A 15666-nucleotide genomic window follows, 5' to 3' on the forward strand; every position below is an offset into this window, starting at 1 on the left:
GGCATGTGAAGGGTATGCTTGTGTTCATTTTAAACAAAATGTGATTTAGAAGCTATGTATGCATAAAGAAGCATGCTGTGGCTCGCCACCCTAGGAACATTCTAGAAAAGGCCCAGGGGAGGAGGGTGAGCTCAACATGTGGAGTGGAGAAGTATAAGCATGTGATCAACAAATCCATATAAGGATTAAAAGGTTAAATATGATTGGCTCTAGAGGTTTGTGTTATGTAACTGCGATGTGCTATAAAATAGCAACAGGAGGGGCTCCTTGCTGGAGGGACTCTGGCTGATTTTTGTACCAGGGGCTCTCCCTTTCTGCACATTGAATAAAGTCTTGTTGAATTGAATAGAAAAAAGTATCAAAGACCCTTGATTCTGCCCGGCATCTGACTCATTTGGTTATTATTGGGAACCACAAAATCCCAGCACATGCCATGAACAGGACCATAGGATTTGCCATCCTGGATCTATCTGATCTAGTCCAATTTCAGAGAAAGACAATAAAACTCTAGTTAATTAAAGAATGTTGTAAAAGTCTTGGGGAATTAAAAATCCTTCCAGACCTCTGCTAATGCCCTGAATTAAGGAACTGTGTTCCCTATATTTTCACAAACATAGCTATAATTATTAGTGCTCATAAAAAGAAAAGGAGTACTTGTGGCACCTTAGAGACTAACCAATTTATTTGAGCATGTAAGCTGTAGCTCACGCTCAAATAAATTGGTTAGTCTCTAAGGTGCCACAAGTACTCCTTTTCTTTTTGCGAATACAGACTAACACGGCTGTTACTCTGAAACCTGTCATAGTGCTCATAAAGTTATTCAGTACTATTACATATCCAATCACAATTTATTTCCCATACACTTATTTAAAAAGTGTTACCTTTTATTTGTTCAAAATTTACAAACCTTTAACTTCACTTGGTGTAAAGTTGGATGAATCGTTTGTCAAATGTTACCTTTTTCCTGTTCACTAATTGTTCATGAATAACTTTTCTCAAATCCATCTGTGGTTTTTAATTATTCACTGGATCTCTCTGGCAAATACTTGTTGGCCTGTAGATTATTCACATGAAGTTCACTTCAAGTGGTCAGTATTCAAAACTCCAGCATGTGTTTCGATTGGACATAGAGGTTGCAAGGTAAGTGTTTGTTCCCTGATTGAACAGACATTCTGAGCATCATATTTATGGTGTGAAAACTTGTTTGGGTGAATTTAAAATTCTTTCTGCAAATATCTGTAAAAGTGGGCTTTTTCCAGTAACTGGCCTCAAAGCAGACTACTTCTAATTCACTTTTGTCCCTCAGGGTTTTGAGTTATATCTCGGCTATTTTCTTGATCTGAACCAAGTTTGCTTAACCTTTCCAAAAACTCCAAAAAAATTTAAAAAAAATTATATACATATATTTTGCCGGTCTCCTTTCAGTCCAGTCAAACAATAAAGGGCAGGAAATGCCAGCTACCCCTTACTACATACAGCTTCATCCCTAACAGCGGGTTCCTCAGTCCCTGCAGAATCTAACAAGATTTTTCTTGTCCCAAGTTCTGTAGGTTCCTGTGTTTTGTGCTGGATTAGGCCCTCCTGCCCTGACTCTTACTGAAAGTGTCCTGCCCCTAAGGAGAGCCCCTTTCTTCTGAGAGACAGGTCTTATCTGCTGGAATATTCCTGTCTCCCTCTGATTTAACCCTTGTTATGGCAATCTGCATGCAGGCTGTATATTCTTCCTCACACTCTTGCAGTTAATGTTTCCTAAGAAGAACTCAAAAGTGCAGAGCTGGTCAGTATACCATCAGTCTAGACAATTTTTTTGCTAGTGTGTTTGACCTTGTATTTATTCAAGTTCAGTTATAATCATGTTCCCATTTTCCCGGTGTGTTTAGGTCCACCTAGAGTTCTCTCAATCCTCAGCAGATATTACTAACTGAAATAACTTTGCATCAGTACCAAATTTCAACAGCTCTCTCTTTACTTCCTTCTTCAGGGTATCAGATATATTAAAGAAAACAGATCCCAGTGCCAAAACCCCACCATTAACTTATCCACTGCTCTGTTTCCTATAATTTTTATAACCTGCTTTCCATCCATAACGAGTTTCATCCCTTACCCTGTCACCACATGGGACTTTATCAAAGGCTTTTTTTAAATCCAAGTTTATTATGTCTCTTGGGTCACCATTATCTATTAACTTTTCAAAGAAATCGGTTAGATATCTTCTGTGATGGAAACCCATTACAGAAGAGGACTACAGCTGTAACCTCCAGAAAATGCACTGGTATGACCTGATCAAGTTATGCTAATATCCATCCTCACTGATCGTGTGTGTTACCTATTCTGTGTCAGATAACTCCTGTGTTTTCACATTAAAGTTCAGGCACACAGTATGAACTAATTTCTTTGAACGTGAACTGAAATCTTTAAAAAGAACCCTGGACCAACCATACTAGAACAAACATACTACTGGATGCGCAAAGATCAGCAGCTACAGCACAGAAAAAGTTACATTTTAAATGTAGTTTTGTTTTCCTGGGGGTAGGGGGAAGCTGCATCCTCTCCCTTTGCACTGCAGGGATCCCCCTTAACTAAGCTGTCCCAGCATGCACTGTCTTAGTATCATCAGTATACTTTGTGATCAGCTCTGGGGCAGGGAGTCTGCTTGCCAGTCAGTTTTTCACTCAGTCCATGGATTGCTTAAAAACTTAATATTTTTATTTTCTATTCCTCAGAGGGCACCTTGGCAGCAATCTGGAGTACAGTATAGGGAGCATGCCTCAGTGCACAAAAGGAAGGCAAATGGTGGAGGATTAGGAGAGTGACCATAGGACCTGCTGTGGTCCTCTGTCCTGCCACAGAACAGACATACAGAGGGTCATTTCAGCTAATGGGCTGGCGTGTGGTAGCCTTTGAAGAGTATGAGGTGCAAGTGGTGTTCTCATCCGTCCTCCCCGTGGAAGGAAGAGGCCGGGGTAGGGACCATTGCATCGTGGAAGTCAATGAATGGCTATGCAGGTGGTGTAGGAGAGAAGGCTTTGGATTCTTTGACCATGGGATGGTGTTCCATGAAGGAGGAGTGCTGGGCAGAGACGGGCTCCACCTAACGAAGAGACGGAAGAGCATCTTTGCGAGCAGGCTGGCTAACCTAGTGAGGAGGGCTTTAAACTAGGTTCCCCGGGGGAAGGAGACCAAAGCCCTGAGGTAAGTGGGCAAGTGGGATATCGGGAGGAAGCACAGGCAGGAACGTCTGTGAGGGGAGGGCTCCTACCTCATACTGAGAATGAGGGGCGATCAGCAGGTTATCTCAAGTGCCTATATACAAATGCACAAAGCCTTGGAAACAAGCAGGGAGAACTGGAGGCCTGGTGATGTCAAGGAATTATGATGTGATTGGAACAGAGACTTGGTGGGATAACTCACATGACTGGAGTACTGTCATAGATGGTTATAAACTGTTCAGGAAGGACAGGCAGGGCAGAAAAGGTGGGGGAGTAGCACTGTATGTAAGGGAGCAGTATGACTGCTCAGAGCTCTGGTATGAAACTGCAGAAAAACCTGAGTGTCTCTGGATTAAGTTTAGAAGTGTGAGCAACAAGAGTGATGTAGTGGTGGGAGTCTGCTATAGACCACCGGACCGGGGGATGAGGCTCTCTTCTGGCAACTCGCAGAAGCTACTAGATCGCACGCCCTGGTTCTCATGGGTGACTTTAATCATCCTGATATCTGCTGGGAGAGCACTACTGTGGTGCATAGACAATCCAGGAAGTTTTTGAAAAATGTAGGGGACAATTTCCTGGTGCAAGTGCTGGAGGAGCCAACTGTGGGGGGAGCTTTTCTTGACCTGCTGCTCACAAACCGGGAAGAATTAGTAGGGGAAGCAAAAGTGGATGGGAATTTGGGAGGCAGTGACCATGAGTTGGTTGAATTCAGGATCCTGACACAGGGAAGAAAGGTAAGCAGCAGAATACAGACCCTGGACTTCAGGAAAGTAGACTTCGACTCCCTCAGGGAACTGATGGGTAGGATCCCCTGGGGGAACAACATGAGGGGGAAAGGAGTCCAGGAGAGCTGGCTGTATTTCAAGGAATCCCTATTGAGGTTACAGGGACAAACCATCCCGATGTGTTGAAAGAATAGTAAATATGGCAGGCGACCAGCTTGGCTTAACGGTGAAATCCTTGCGGATCTTAAACATAAAAAAGAAGCTTACAAGAAGTGGAAGATTGGACAGATGACCAGGGAAGAGTATAAAAATATTGCTTGGGCATGTAGGAATGAAATCAGGAGGGCCAAATCACACCTGGAGCTGCAGCTAGCAGCAACAAGAAGGGTTTCTTCAGGTATGTTGGCAACAAGAAGAAAGCTGAGGAAAGTGTGGGCCCCTTACTGAATGAGGGGGCAACTTAGTGACAGAGGATGTGGAAAAAGCTAATGTACTCAATGCTTTCTTTGCCTCTGTCTTCACGAACAAGGTCAGCTCCCAGACTGCTGCGCTGGGCAACACAGCATGGGGAGTAGGTGGCCAGCCCTCTGTGGAGAAAGAGGTGGTTAGGGACTATTTAGAAAAGCTGGACATGCACAAGTCCATGGGGCCGGATGCGTTGCATCCGAGAGTGCTAAAGGAATTGGCAGCTGTGACTGCGGCGCCATTGGCCATTATCTTTGAAAACTCGTGGCGAACGGGGGGGAAGTCCCAGATGACTGGAAAAAGGCTAATATAGTGCCAATCTTTAAAAAAGGGAAGGAGGAGGATCCTGGGAACTACAGGCCAGTCAGCCTCACCTCAGTCCCCGGAAAAATCATGGAGCAGGTCCTCAAGGAATCTATCCTGAAGCACTTAGACCCTGCACTTAGAGAGGAAAGTGATCAGGAACAGTCAGCATGGATTCACCAAGGGAAGGTCATGCCTGACTAATCTAATCGCCTTCTATGATGAGATTACTGGTTCTGTGGATGAAGGGAAAGCAGTGGATGTATTGTTTCTTGACTTTAGCAAAGCTTTTGACATGGTCTCCCACAGTATTCTTGTCAGCAAGTTAAAGAAGTATGGGCTGGATGAATGCACTATAAGGTTGGTAGAAAGTTGGCTAGATTGTCGGGCTCAACGGGTAGTGATCAATGGCTCCATAACTAGTTGGCAGCCGGTGTCAAGTGGAGTGCCCCAGGGGTTGGTCCTGGGGCTGGTTTTGTTCAATATCTTCATAAATGATCTGGAGGATGGTGTGGATTGCACTCTCAGCAAATTTGCGGATGATACTAAACTAGGAGGAGTGGTAGATACGCTGGAGGGCAGGGATAGGATACAGAGGGACCTAGACAAATTGGAGGATTGGGCCAAAAGAAATCTGATGAGGTTCAATAAGGATAAGTGCAGGGTCCTGCACTCAGGACGGAAGAACCCAATGCACCGCTACAGACTAGGGACCGAATGGCTAGGCAGCAATTCTGCGGAAGAGGACCTAGGGGTGACAGTGGACAAGAAGCTGGATTTGAGTCAACAGCATGCCCCTGTTGCCAAGAAGGCCAATGGTATAAGTAGGGGCATAGCCAGCAGATCGAGGGACGTGATCGTTCCCCTCTATTCAACATTGGTGAGGCCTCATCTGGGGTACTGTGTCCAGTTTTGGGCCCCACACTACAAGAAGGATGTGGATAAATTGGAGAGAGTCCAGCGAAGGGCAACAAAAATGAGTAGGGGTCTGGAACACATGACTTATGAGGAGAGGCTGAGGGAACTGAGATCGTTTAGTCTGCAGAAGAGAAGAATGAGGGGGGATTTGATAGCTGCTTTCAACTACCTGAGAGGTGGTTCCAGAGAGGATGGTTCTAGACTATTCTCAGTGGTAGAAGAGGCAGGACAAGGAATAATGGTCTCAAGTTGCAGTGGGGGAGGTTTAGGTTGGATATTAGGAAAAACTTTTTCACTAGGAGGGTGGTGAAACACTGGAATGTGTTATCTAGGTAGATGGTAGAATCTCCTTTCTTAGAAGTTTTTAAGGTCAGGCTTGACAAAGCTCTGGCTGGGATGATTTAATTGGGGATTGGTCCTGCTTTGAGCAGGGGGTTGGACTAGATGACCTCCTGAGGTCCCTTCCAACCCTGATATTCTATGATCAGCACTGCAACTGCTTGTTCTATGTGGGTATGACTCCGACCCATTCCTGCCCTCATCATCATCGAATCCAACTCCACTTTTCAGGCCAAAGACTTGGCCCATAGTGCAAAAAGAAGATTAGGCCAACATTTTCAGAAGTGGTCACTGGAAAATCTTTGACCAGTTCCAGGGATGCATTTGTCTACAGGTATTACCTAACTTGACTGGTAGAATGTTTACTTTTCTGTAATACAATAATTTTTATATCAATGGCCTGAGAGCATCTAAATTGCATTTATATCAGTATCCCACTACTGCTTAATTTTTATGCATTTTAGTGTGTGTGTGTGTGTGTAATCAATAAAATTCAGTTTATTCTATTGCATCAAGTATGGCAAGTTCCCTAATTGGGCTGTGAGTTAGTTCCTACTGCAAACCAATGACTGGGTGATGATTTGAGGAATGAAGTCTTCTGTTAACCCAGAATGGCTTAGCACAGCAGATGGATGGTGATTAAGTGTTTTTATTCATCCTGGAGGAAATATTTCTCAGATTATATCAACATAGCTGTGATCATTTACGTTCCTGCTATATCTGCTGAGCATTTCAGAGTATTACCCATATTTTATAAAGCGGTTTGTTGTTAAGCTATTGAACACTTCTGAAAGGAATATTCATCTTTAGCTCACTAGCAATTGGCAAGCAATTTTCGTAATAGATGTCATTCTTCAAAGTAGGGGTTTGAAGTGTTAAGTCCAAGGTTTTACCTGAAATATGAAGCTAGACAAATACTTTATGAATTCACTATAAATAAACCTTCCTAGGCTTTTAAGTCTAGTGGGGTTTCACCTGTTAAAGGTTTATAAAATTCCTCTGTGTTAAAATGCACAGGGATAGCAAACCAAGTTACAGATGTTGCCAGAGTTGTGAGTTTTGTTGCTCTATGTTTTCCTTTAGTTTTTCTTCCTCCTTTCCCATTATGGTATGCTTACTGGGTGAGACTATACTTATTAAACATCTGTAGACTTGATAGGTAGATATCAAAGTTGGTCAGAAAAATTCCAATGAAACATTTTGTCAGAAAGTGCTGATTCATCAAAATGTCACATGAAGGGGATTTGATTTCAGCAGAATTCCAACAGAACCAAGGCAGAGGTCTGATGGATCCCTGCCTGCCAGGGTTTCCATCAGCCTGGTTTCCTATTGGTTCACCTGACAGTATCCTCAGTAACTTGGGCTTCCAGACTCCCAGCTCCTCAGCAGCCCATGTAACTGGCTCTGGGGAGCTGGGAGCCCCAATTCACAAACTCAGACCCTTGGCAAACCAAGCTCCAAGGGCTTCCTGAGATCATGGTTCCAGGGCTGTCAACTAGGCAGACTGCCACATTGACCAAGGCTCCATTTCCTTTGATGGAGAAATTTGAGGTTCTGAATCATAATAGACCCAAATTTGAAAATATCTAAATTTTCCCCAAAAGGGAATTGCCTCTCTGCCCAGCTCTGGTAGACAGCCATATTGATTCTAAACCTATTTTTTTTGAAATGTTCAAAAAAAAAAAGTAGTTGTGATGGCTGTAAAATTAGCATTTTTTTTAAACGAAAAAAGCTATGAAGATTCATCACAGCTTAGAAGCCTTAACAATGCAAAATGGTTCACATTCAAGCTGCTCGCACCATTACTGACAGAAGCGAGTAGGTCTAAAATCAAGCTGACCTATCCAGGAATGTATTGATGTCTTAATCTGAATGCAAAGCAATTTACAATCTCTCTGCACCAAAGAATGACAGAAGTCAATATAATGAACTGTCTCTCTAAAAAATACAATTTGTTTATTAATCCAGTAAAATATGTAACAACTTTAGATCAATGTTACAGCTTCTATGGGCATTCAGAATTCAATTCGTAGATTTCTTCGCCACCCATCCTCCCCCCAAACATATTTTCCAGACAAAAAATAAATTTTAACAAACCACCTAACAACAAAAATCACAATCAATCAAGGCTGTTAGGTGTTTTTCAAATCACATGTGGGCTGTGCTTTGTATTTTGTAATTTAAAACAGTAGAGTCCCAGAAAAGAGAGAGTTGCCAAGAAGTGAATAACTGGTAAGTAGAAGTTGGCATTGAGGGTGAAATCCCGGTCCCCTTGAAATCAATGGCAAAACTGCCATTGATTTCAATACAGTCAAGATTTCACTGTAAGTCTTTATAGGGAAAATTAATCATTTATTTACTAACTTCATCTTATTTAAAATACACCCACCCATTCTGGTTACAAATACAACATTTATCAATAACAAAACCATAGACAGTATCATGAGACCAAAGTCCCAAAATGAATTACCTTTTTGATACCCCCTAACCAAAACTCTCTCCTCACCCCATTCTATTAATCCATCCCTCTCCACCAGGAAAAAAAAAACAAAAACAAACAGAACTGGCACAATAGAGAAGCTCTGTAATGTGACTATCAGGTCAAACTTTAAGACCAGATTCTGATACTGTGGATCAACTTTACTCAGGATGAATAGCTCCTTATTCCACAAGAAGTCCCATTAACTTCAGTGGAACTATTTGTGGAGCAAGGTGTTACTAACTATGGTAAGTGACACACAATTTGGCTCTTAGACTCTGCAGGGGAACCAGAATTCTTCAGCAAGTCCTGAGGTTGAAGGCCTCATACACTGATGGTGCCCTACCTGCAACAGAAATGAGGAGGTGGCCCCAAAAGGATCCAAGTGAAGAAAGTAATTACACATAGGAGGTCATAGGACCAGGAGCAACTAGAGGGGGAAAAAAGGCTTTCTGGGAGAAGTAGAGTGTTTCCTTGGAGATCTGAGTTGTCAAACTAACATCTAAGAGAATTTGGAGGCACTGGTTGATGGCCAGCCTCTTGCAAATGAAATCACAGGGTTCAACTCACAAACATAGGCCTCTACTCAGGAAAGTACTTACGCAGGTGTTTCAGTCTTAGTGACTTCAATTGGATTACTCACACACAAAATTAAGCACATTTAATTATGCTGCTGGGTCATGCTTAGCTCAGAAGGTTCATAGATCCCTAACTCCAAATATATCACTTGAATTGATCCAAAGGGGTTCTTAATCCCTTTTGTACCATTTAAAACAGAAAATGTTACTCAGCAGTTTAGTAAATTCCTCCATCATTTTTCACCATTTCAAAATGAGATCAATTTAAAACAAATATTTGACCACAGGACATTTTTTGCCCTTCAGTATTACTTAAGAGGAAAGAAAGATCTCTGTGGTTTCATTTACACTGGAACTCAATTTATCAATATACTTTTTCATAAGAGAATAAAAATCAATTGCCAAATTTTAAAATGCAGAAATGTAAGTTACAGCTGCAAAACACAATGTACGTACACGCATTATACTTGCAAACGCCATGTTTGTGCTTGTAAGCAATTAGGTAGCTGCACAAATACCCAAAGTGCAAATGCCTGTTTTTTGTGGCTCGTTTGTTTATTGTTGGATTGTGCGTGCCCACCTGTTCCATTACCCTCTTTTGGAAACTGTGCTCCAATTTGTCCTTAATAGCCTCTGGTGACTGTAGGCTAGTTGTTAAGGACTGCAAGATTGGGCCCTAAAGACCTGAATGACAATTTTGCTTTCTTAGGGAATGCAGGATTGAGCCCTTGAAAAATAAATAGCCAGAATATCTTTATATTCTACGCCGTGGTCCATCTGCTATACTCAGTCAAACTGATGAAAATCAGAAGTAACCTCAATTCTTCCAAATTCTGAACTTGATGTGTTACTCCAGATTTAGACCCATATAATGGAGATCAGAATATAGCCCATCATATATATAAGATCTTTAAATTTAAATGCTAAGGACTAAACTCATCAATAATGTAAGTGGGTGAAACTCCAAGGACTTCAACTGAGCTGCTCCTGTTAAGACCAGCTGTGAATCTGGGTCTAAATATTATAGACCAGAAGCAGTCTTTCTAGAGAATGGGGAGGGACAAAAGGCTTAAGCCAAAAATATTGGCAAATCTCTGCATGCTATATAAGCAAGGAGAACTTTAAGATTCTTCACTGTATGTTTTGTAGTGTTGCCAACTCTTGTGATTTTATCACTAGCCTTGACATATTTGAGGTTTTATTTAAAGCTCCAGCTTCTGGAAATGTGAGAATTTAAGCATTTATTTAATGTAAGTTCCTAGCCCTTGTGGTTAAATAGAAAAGGTTGAAATATAACCGGAGTGCTCCCTGAAGGCTCAAAACCCAACAGGCAAATAAAAGGATCCAAAACATTTTTTAAAATATCATAATTTTTATGTTACTCTCATGATCTTTTGGGTCCTGACTCATGATTTGTAAACTTTTGGGGAGGGCAATACTGAGAAGTGGCCATGGGAGGAATTCAAACTATAGCTAGTCTTCCTGCTGTATATGCAATGGGGGTGGGGAGACAGAGGTTTGCAGTGCCCCTGGCTAAAAAAGGAATTACAAGAAAACTTCACTCCTTCACGATAAATGTTACAGATTATTCCTTACAACTAGCCTTTTAGCCAGCCTGATTTAACATATACAGTTATTGTCTGGAGAGGAAATAGAGGGGTAAAATGAAAAGAACAAGACAGTTACTGACCTGTGGGAAAAGGGAGTAAGTTGCATTGTCAATAGTGACAGAATGTAAAAATTCCCCATCAAACCAGAGGTTCTTTCCCAGTGGAGAGTTCTGTTTTGTCATAGCAAAGAGCTGACTGGGGTCACAACAGTCTTCCAGCTGTTTCCTAATAGCGGCAACAAAGAGAAAGAAATAAATGTATTAGTTAGGGCTCAGTTATGGAAATCTCATAGTGATGCTTCCCATCTTTACTTGAATCTCCACCCAACTGAGATTATGTAAATGCTGTTAAGTCAAGCCTCTTCTACTAATAAAGAGCCAAACAATAGAAGATTTCTACTCTGAATATTGGTATGATAAGTTTAATGGACTATTTAGAAAACAAGGTATTTAGACATTCAAATTCCAATCCAATGAGTTTGCAGTGATTACTGCACTTGCAGAGGAACTAATAATCGTGATTGTTATTGACATTCTTAGAGAAAGCTAGTCCAACATATTCCATCATTTTAATTTTTTTTAAATAAAATTGGGAACAGTTTTTAAGCAAAAAATATGCCCATTTTCAACTAGTTCTAATTAGTAAACATAAAAACCACAGGTCTCTAGTACCCTTTCAAGAGTCACAGGCATGGAAATTAAAGAAATCATAGTTTAAAAAAACTGTTTAATTACATAAAAGTTAAATACAATGTTTTATTGTTTATTACCAGGCCTATATAATACCCCACAACTGAATACTCCCCAAACTTTGGGAAAGTTGAGACCCAACTCCTAGTTTATCAGTTCAGGTTTGTTTCAAGTTACTAAAAATCCTTGTGCTACTTTCACAGCTTCTGCAATCTGACTGAAGTCCAACTTGGATAATTGTATTCTGCTATATTATGGATGCCATGTCGTTTTAATGGGATAGGGCATTCTCCTTTCCTCTCCTATAAATTGTTGTATCATTGTGCACTATTAAACAATGTTGTGTTCCGCCCAAGAGGCAGTTGGGTTTTTATGAAAGGACAAGGTTTCCTGTGTACAGTATATGGGCCCGATTCTGCAATTGCCATAAAGAGAAATCCTTACTGATAGGACTGGAGGATTACTCCCATGAGGAAGGCTCTCCAGTATTGGTGCCACAGTTTGCAATTGTGTTGTTGGGCTCTTTGAGCAGAACTGATGTCACAAAATTGCACATCAGAGCAGGATCTGATGTGGTGGGCTTCTCTGCATTGAAGCAGACAGGCATAGAGCTCCCCACAATCTCCCAACTGCCACCAAGTTTGATTGCACCCCAAGCGGGGTTTAGGTGGGTGGGGATTGTTTTGTGACTAAGTAGTTCTGGACCTCAGCAAGCTGGACTATGAATACTTGGAACTCTGGGGTAACAAAACTCCAGAGTTTTAAATATTTATATACAATAAAATGATTAAGAGATCCACTTCCAGGACACTACAGTGCTAATAAACGATGGTCACATAACCACCACCCTATACCGGAAACCTACTGACCGCTATTCCTACCTACATGCCTCCAGCTTTCACCCTGACCACACCACACGATCCATCGTCTACAGCCAAGCTCTGCGATACAACTGCATTTGCTCCAACCCCTCAGACAGAGACAAGCACCTACAAGATTTCTATCAAGCATTCTTACAACTACAATACCCACCTGCGGAAGTGAAGAAACAGATTGATAGAGCCAGAAGAGTTCCCAGAAGTCACCTACTACAGGACAGGCCTAACAAAGAAAAACAACAGAACGCCACTAGCCGTCACCTTCAGCCCCCAACTAAAACCCCTCCAACGCATTATTAAGGATCTACAACCTATCCTGAAGGATGACCCAACACTCTCACAAACCTTGGGAGACAGGCCAGTCCTTGCCTACAGACAGCCCCCCAATCTGAAGCAAATACTCACCAGCAAACACATACCACACAACAGAACCACTAACCCAGGAACCTATCCTTGCAACAAAGCCCGTTGCCAACTGTGCCCACATATCTATTCAAGGGACACCATCACAGGGCCTAATAACATCAACCACACTATCAGAGGCTCGTTCACCTGCACATCCACCAATGTGATATATGCCATCATGTGCCAGTAATGCCCCTCTGCCATGTACATTGGTCAAACTGGACAGTCTCTACGTAAAAGAATAAATGGACACAAATCAGATGTCAAGAATTATAACATTCATAAACCAGTCGGAGAACACTTCAATCTCTCTGGTCACGCAATTACAGACATGAAAGTTGCAATTCTTCAACAAAAAAAACTTCAAATCCAGACTCCAGTGAGAAATTGCTGAATTGGAATTCATTTGCAAATTGGATACAATTAACTTAGCCACTCCCAGTCTCTATTCAAGCCTAAGTCATTTTGCAAGGTAACCTATTTCCCCTTGTTTTTTCCTAACCCCCACCCCTCAGACGTTCTTAAACCCTGGATTTGTGCTGGAAATGGCCCAACTTGATCATCATACACATTGTAAGGAGAGTGATCACTTTAGATAAGCTATTGCCAGCAGGAGAGTGGGGGGGGGGGGGGAAGGTATTTTTTCATGTTTTGTGTGTATAGAAGATCTTCTACACTTTCCACAGTATGCATCTGATGAAGTGAGCTGTAGCTCACGAAAGCTTATGCTCAAATAAATTGGTTAGTCTCTAAGGTGCCATAAGTACTCCTTTTCTTTTTGGAAATACAGACTAACACAGCTGTTACTCTGAAATGTCTCTTTTTCCCCCAGAAAATGATACCGAGGTTCCATGACCTCAAGGATTCCTGAGTGCTTGTGAGTGGGTATGAAACACCTGCAAAAGTGACCAGAGAGGTTATATTTTAATTTCCCAGTGCCAGAAGTAGAAGTACAGCTGAGTAGAGGCTTGAGCCATAAGATTGTTTATTTTAGAAAAGAACCACTAGACAGATTGAACCTGAGCCTTAGTGCTGCCACTGGCTCTTGGCTGAAGGGTTATAGGTGAAAGGCACAACATAACTGATTAACGTGTTTTGAACATTTTTTTCTGTCAAAAATGGCCTTTATTTAAATGTTGCCTTTTCAATTTTTATTTTTTTTTTGGTAGTCACAACTTCATTTAAAAAAATCAAAAATATTTATTTACCAACATTCTGAAGCTTCTTAGTAAATGAAAAAATGTCTGGAACTGTTTCAATAACATTTGATACAAATTTCAAGTAGCACTAATACGAAAATGGGTCCATTTTGAACCTGGTAAAATGGAAACAGTGTCAACATATTTCACAATTTAAAAATAAAAAGTGATTCTCTGCACTCTAGTTATGATTTATTTCCCAAATCCTGGTCAGGATGTTGATTTACTTGCTTTGACGCTGTTGCTACCAGTGCACTATCTCCCAGGCTACCAGAGAGCAGCCCATTGAAGGAAACAGAAGAGGACAGGAAGAGCTGCTGGTGGCAGGGAGGAGAGAAGGATAGTAGATAATGATATAGGAAAGATGGATTGAGCCTGGTATTGAGACACTAAAGGCGACATCCAATGAAAATGAAATGCAGAAAGATTAAACTGGGAAAAAGAAATGCATTTGCACACAGTGCACAAATTGCCCATGAATTTCACAGGGTCACGGTAATAAGACCAGCGGTAGGAGTCCAAAAAGACCGAAAGCTTATATGATTAATAAGAATAAAAGCTTTGGAAGGGATGCAGATACTCCCATTAGTTAGAGGTTGATTTATGCCTAAAACCTGGAGTTAAGAAGAATTTTTCCATCAAGCAGGTTCCCCTATAACTGCAGGGTTTCCTCAAGACTTCTGAAGCAGCTTGTCCTGACCATTCTCAGAGCTTGTGCCTACACTTAAAACACTACAGCAGCACAGTTGCACTGCTGTAGCACTTCAGTGTAGACACTACCTACACTGACGGGAGGGATTCTTCTATCAGCATAGGTAATCCACCTCCCCAAGAGGCAGTAGCTATGTTGACAGAAGAATGCTTCCATTGACCTAGCACTGTCTATGCGGAGACTTAGGTTGGCTTAACTATGCTGCTCAGGGTGTGGATTTTTCACAACCCTGAATGTTGTTAAATCGATGTAATTTTCCAGTATAGACTGAGACTCTATGACAAGATACTGAGCTCCCTGGACCACTAGTCTGATCCAGTATGGCAATTCCTATATTCCTACACGTGCCCAGTGGTTGGGGTGAGGTTTTCCAATCTCTATACACTAGAGAGGTATTTCATGTCCTCCCCATCTTGAAATGAAATCCAAATGAAACCTCTACCACAGAGCTGTGATGACTGGAATGCATGATATTTTAAAACAACCACAAGAGATTTGAAATCATTCACTGAATCACATTTTGAAAAACAGCTTAGAGCAGACATGGAATAGAATGATATTCCCCATAGAAGATAGTCTTTCAGTTCAGGAGATCTGAGTTCAATTCCTGTCCCTGCTACAGAGAGCCTGTGTGACCTTGGACAAGTCACTTAACCACTCAATGACTCACCTCCCCACCTATAAAGTGAAGATATTCTTCTTTTCCTCACCCTTTTTCTATCTTTTCTATTCTAATAAGATTGTAAATATTTTGGGGGTAGAGACTCTTCGAGGAACTAGCACAACGAGACCCAATCTCAGCTGGGACCTTTAAGAGCTACTATATTACAAAAAAAATAATGGGCCAGAGCCTGCAGTTCTCATCTTCAGGGGAAGTCTGGCCCGAGTGCCAGCTCCTGTGAAAAATAGATCTATTCATCAGTGAGAAAACCATGTATGAAATGTTTTATACTCATTAGCCAGATCTTCAGCCAGTGTAAACTGGTATAATTTCATTGTCTTCAGTGGAGCTACACTGATTTACACCAGCTGAGGATCTGGCCTTCGTAGACGTTTTTCCTCAACATTTGAATACAGTCGTTACGTACATAAAGTTTCTGTAGGCTTCATCTTCCCAAAAGAACTGCTGTTGTTGCATATCTTGTTAGAACTGGAAG

The 15666-nt window shown here is 41.5% G+C and overlaps 1 protein-coding gene across 1 annotated transcript in view; it reads right to left on the reverse strand.

Moving 5' to 3' along the window:
* ST8SIA1 (ST8 alpha-N-acetyl-neuraminide alpha-2,8-sialyltransferase 1) overlaps positions 1-15666 on the reverse strand; it is a 170475-nt gene that overhangs the window by 99251 nt on the left and 55558 nt on the right. Inside the window, exon 2 of the mRNA XM_037915679.2 lies at positions 10707-10851. Within this exon, the coding sequence (XP_037771607.1) occupies positions 10707-10851 (145 nt within the window). The remainder of the gene's footprint in view (positions 1-10706; positions 10852-15666) is intronic.

Source organism: Chelonia mydas, chromosome 1 (assembly GCF_015237465.2).
Source record: "Chelonia mydas isolate rCheMyd1 chromosome 1, rCheMyd1.pri.v2, whole genome shotgun sequence".
In the NCBI taxonomy this organism is placed as follows: domain Eukaryota; kingdom Metazoa; phylum Chordata; order Testudines; family Cheloniidae; genus Chelonia; species Chelonia mydas.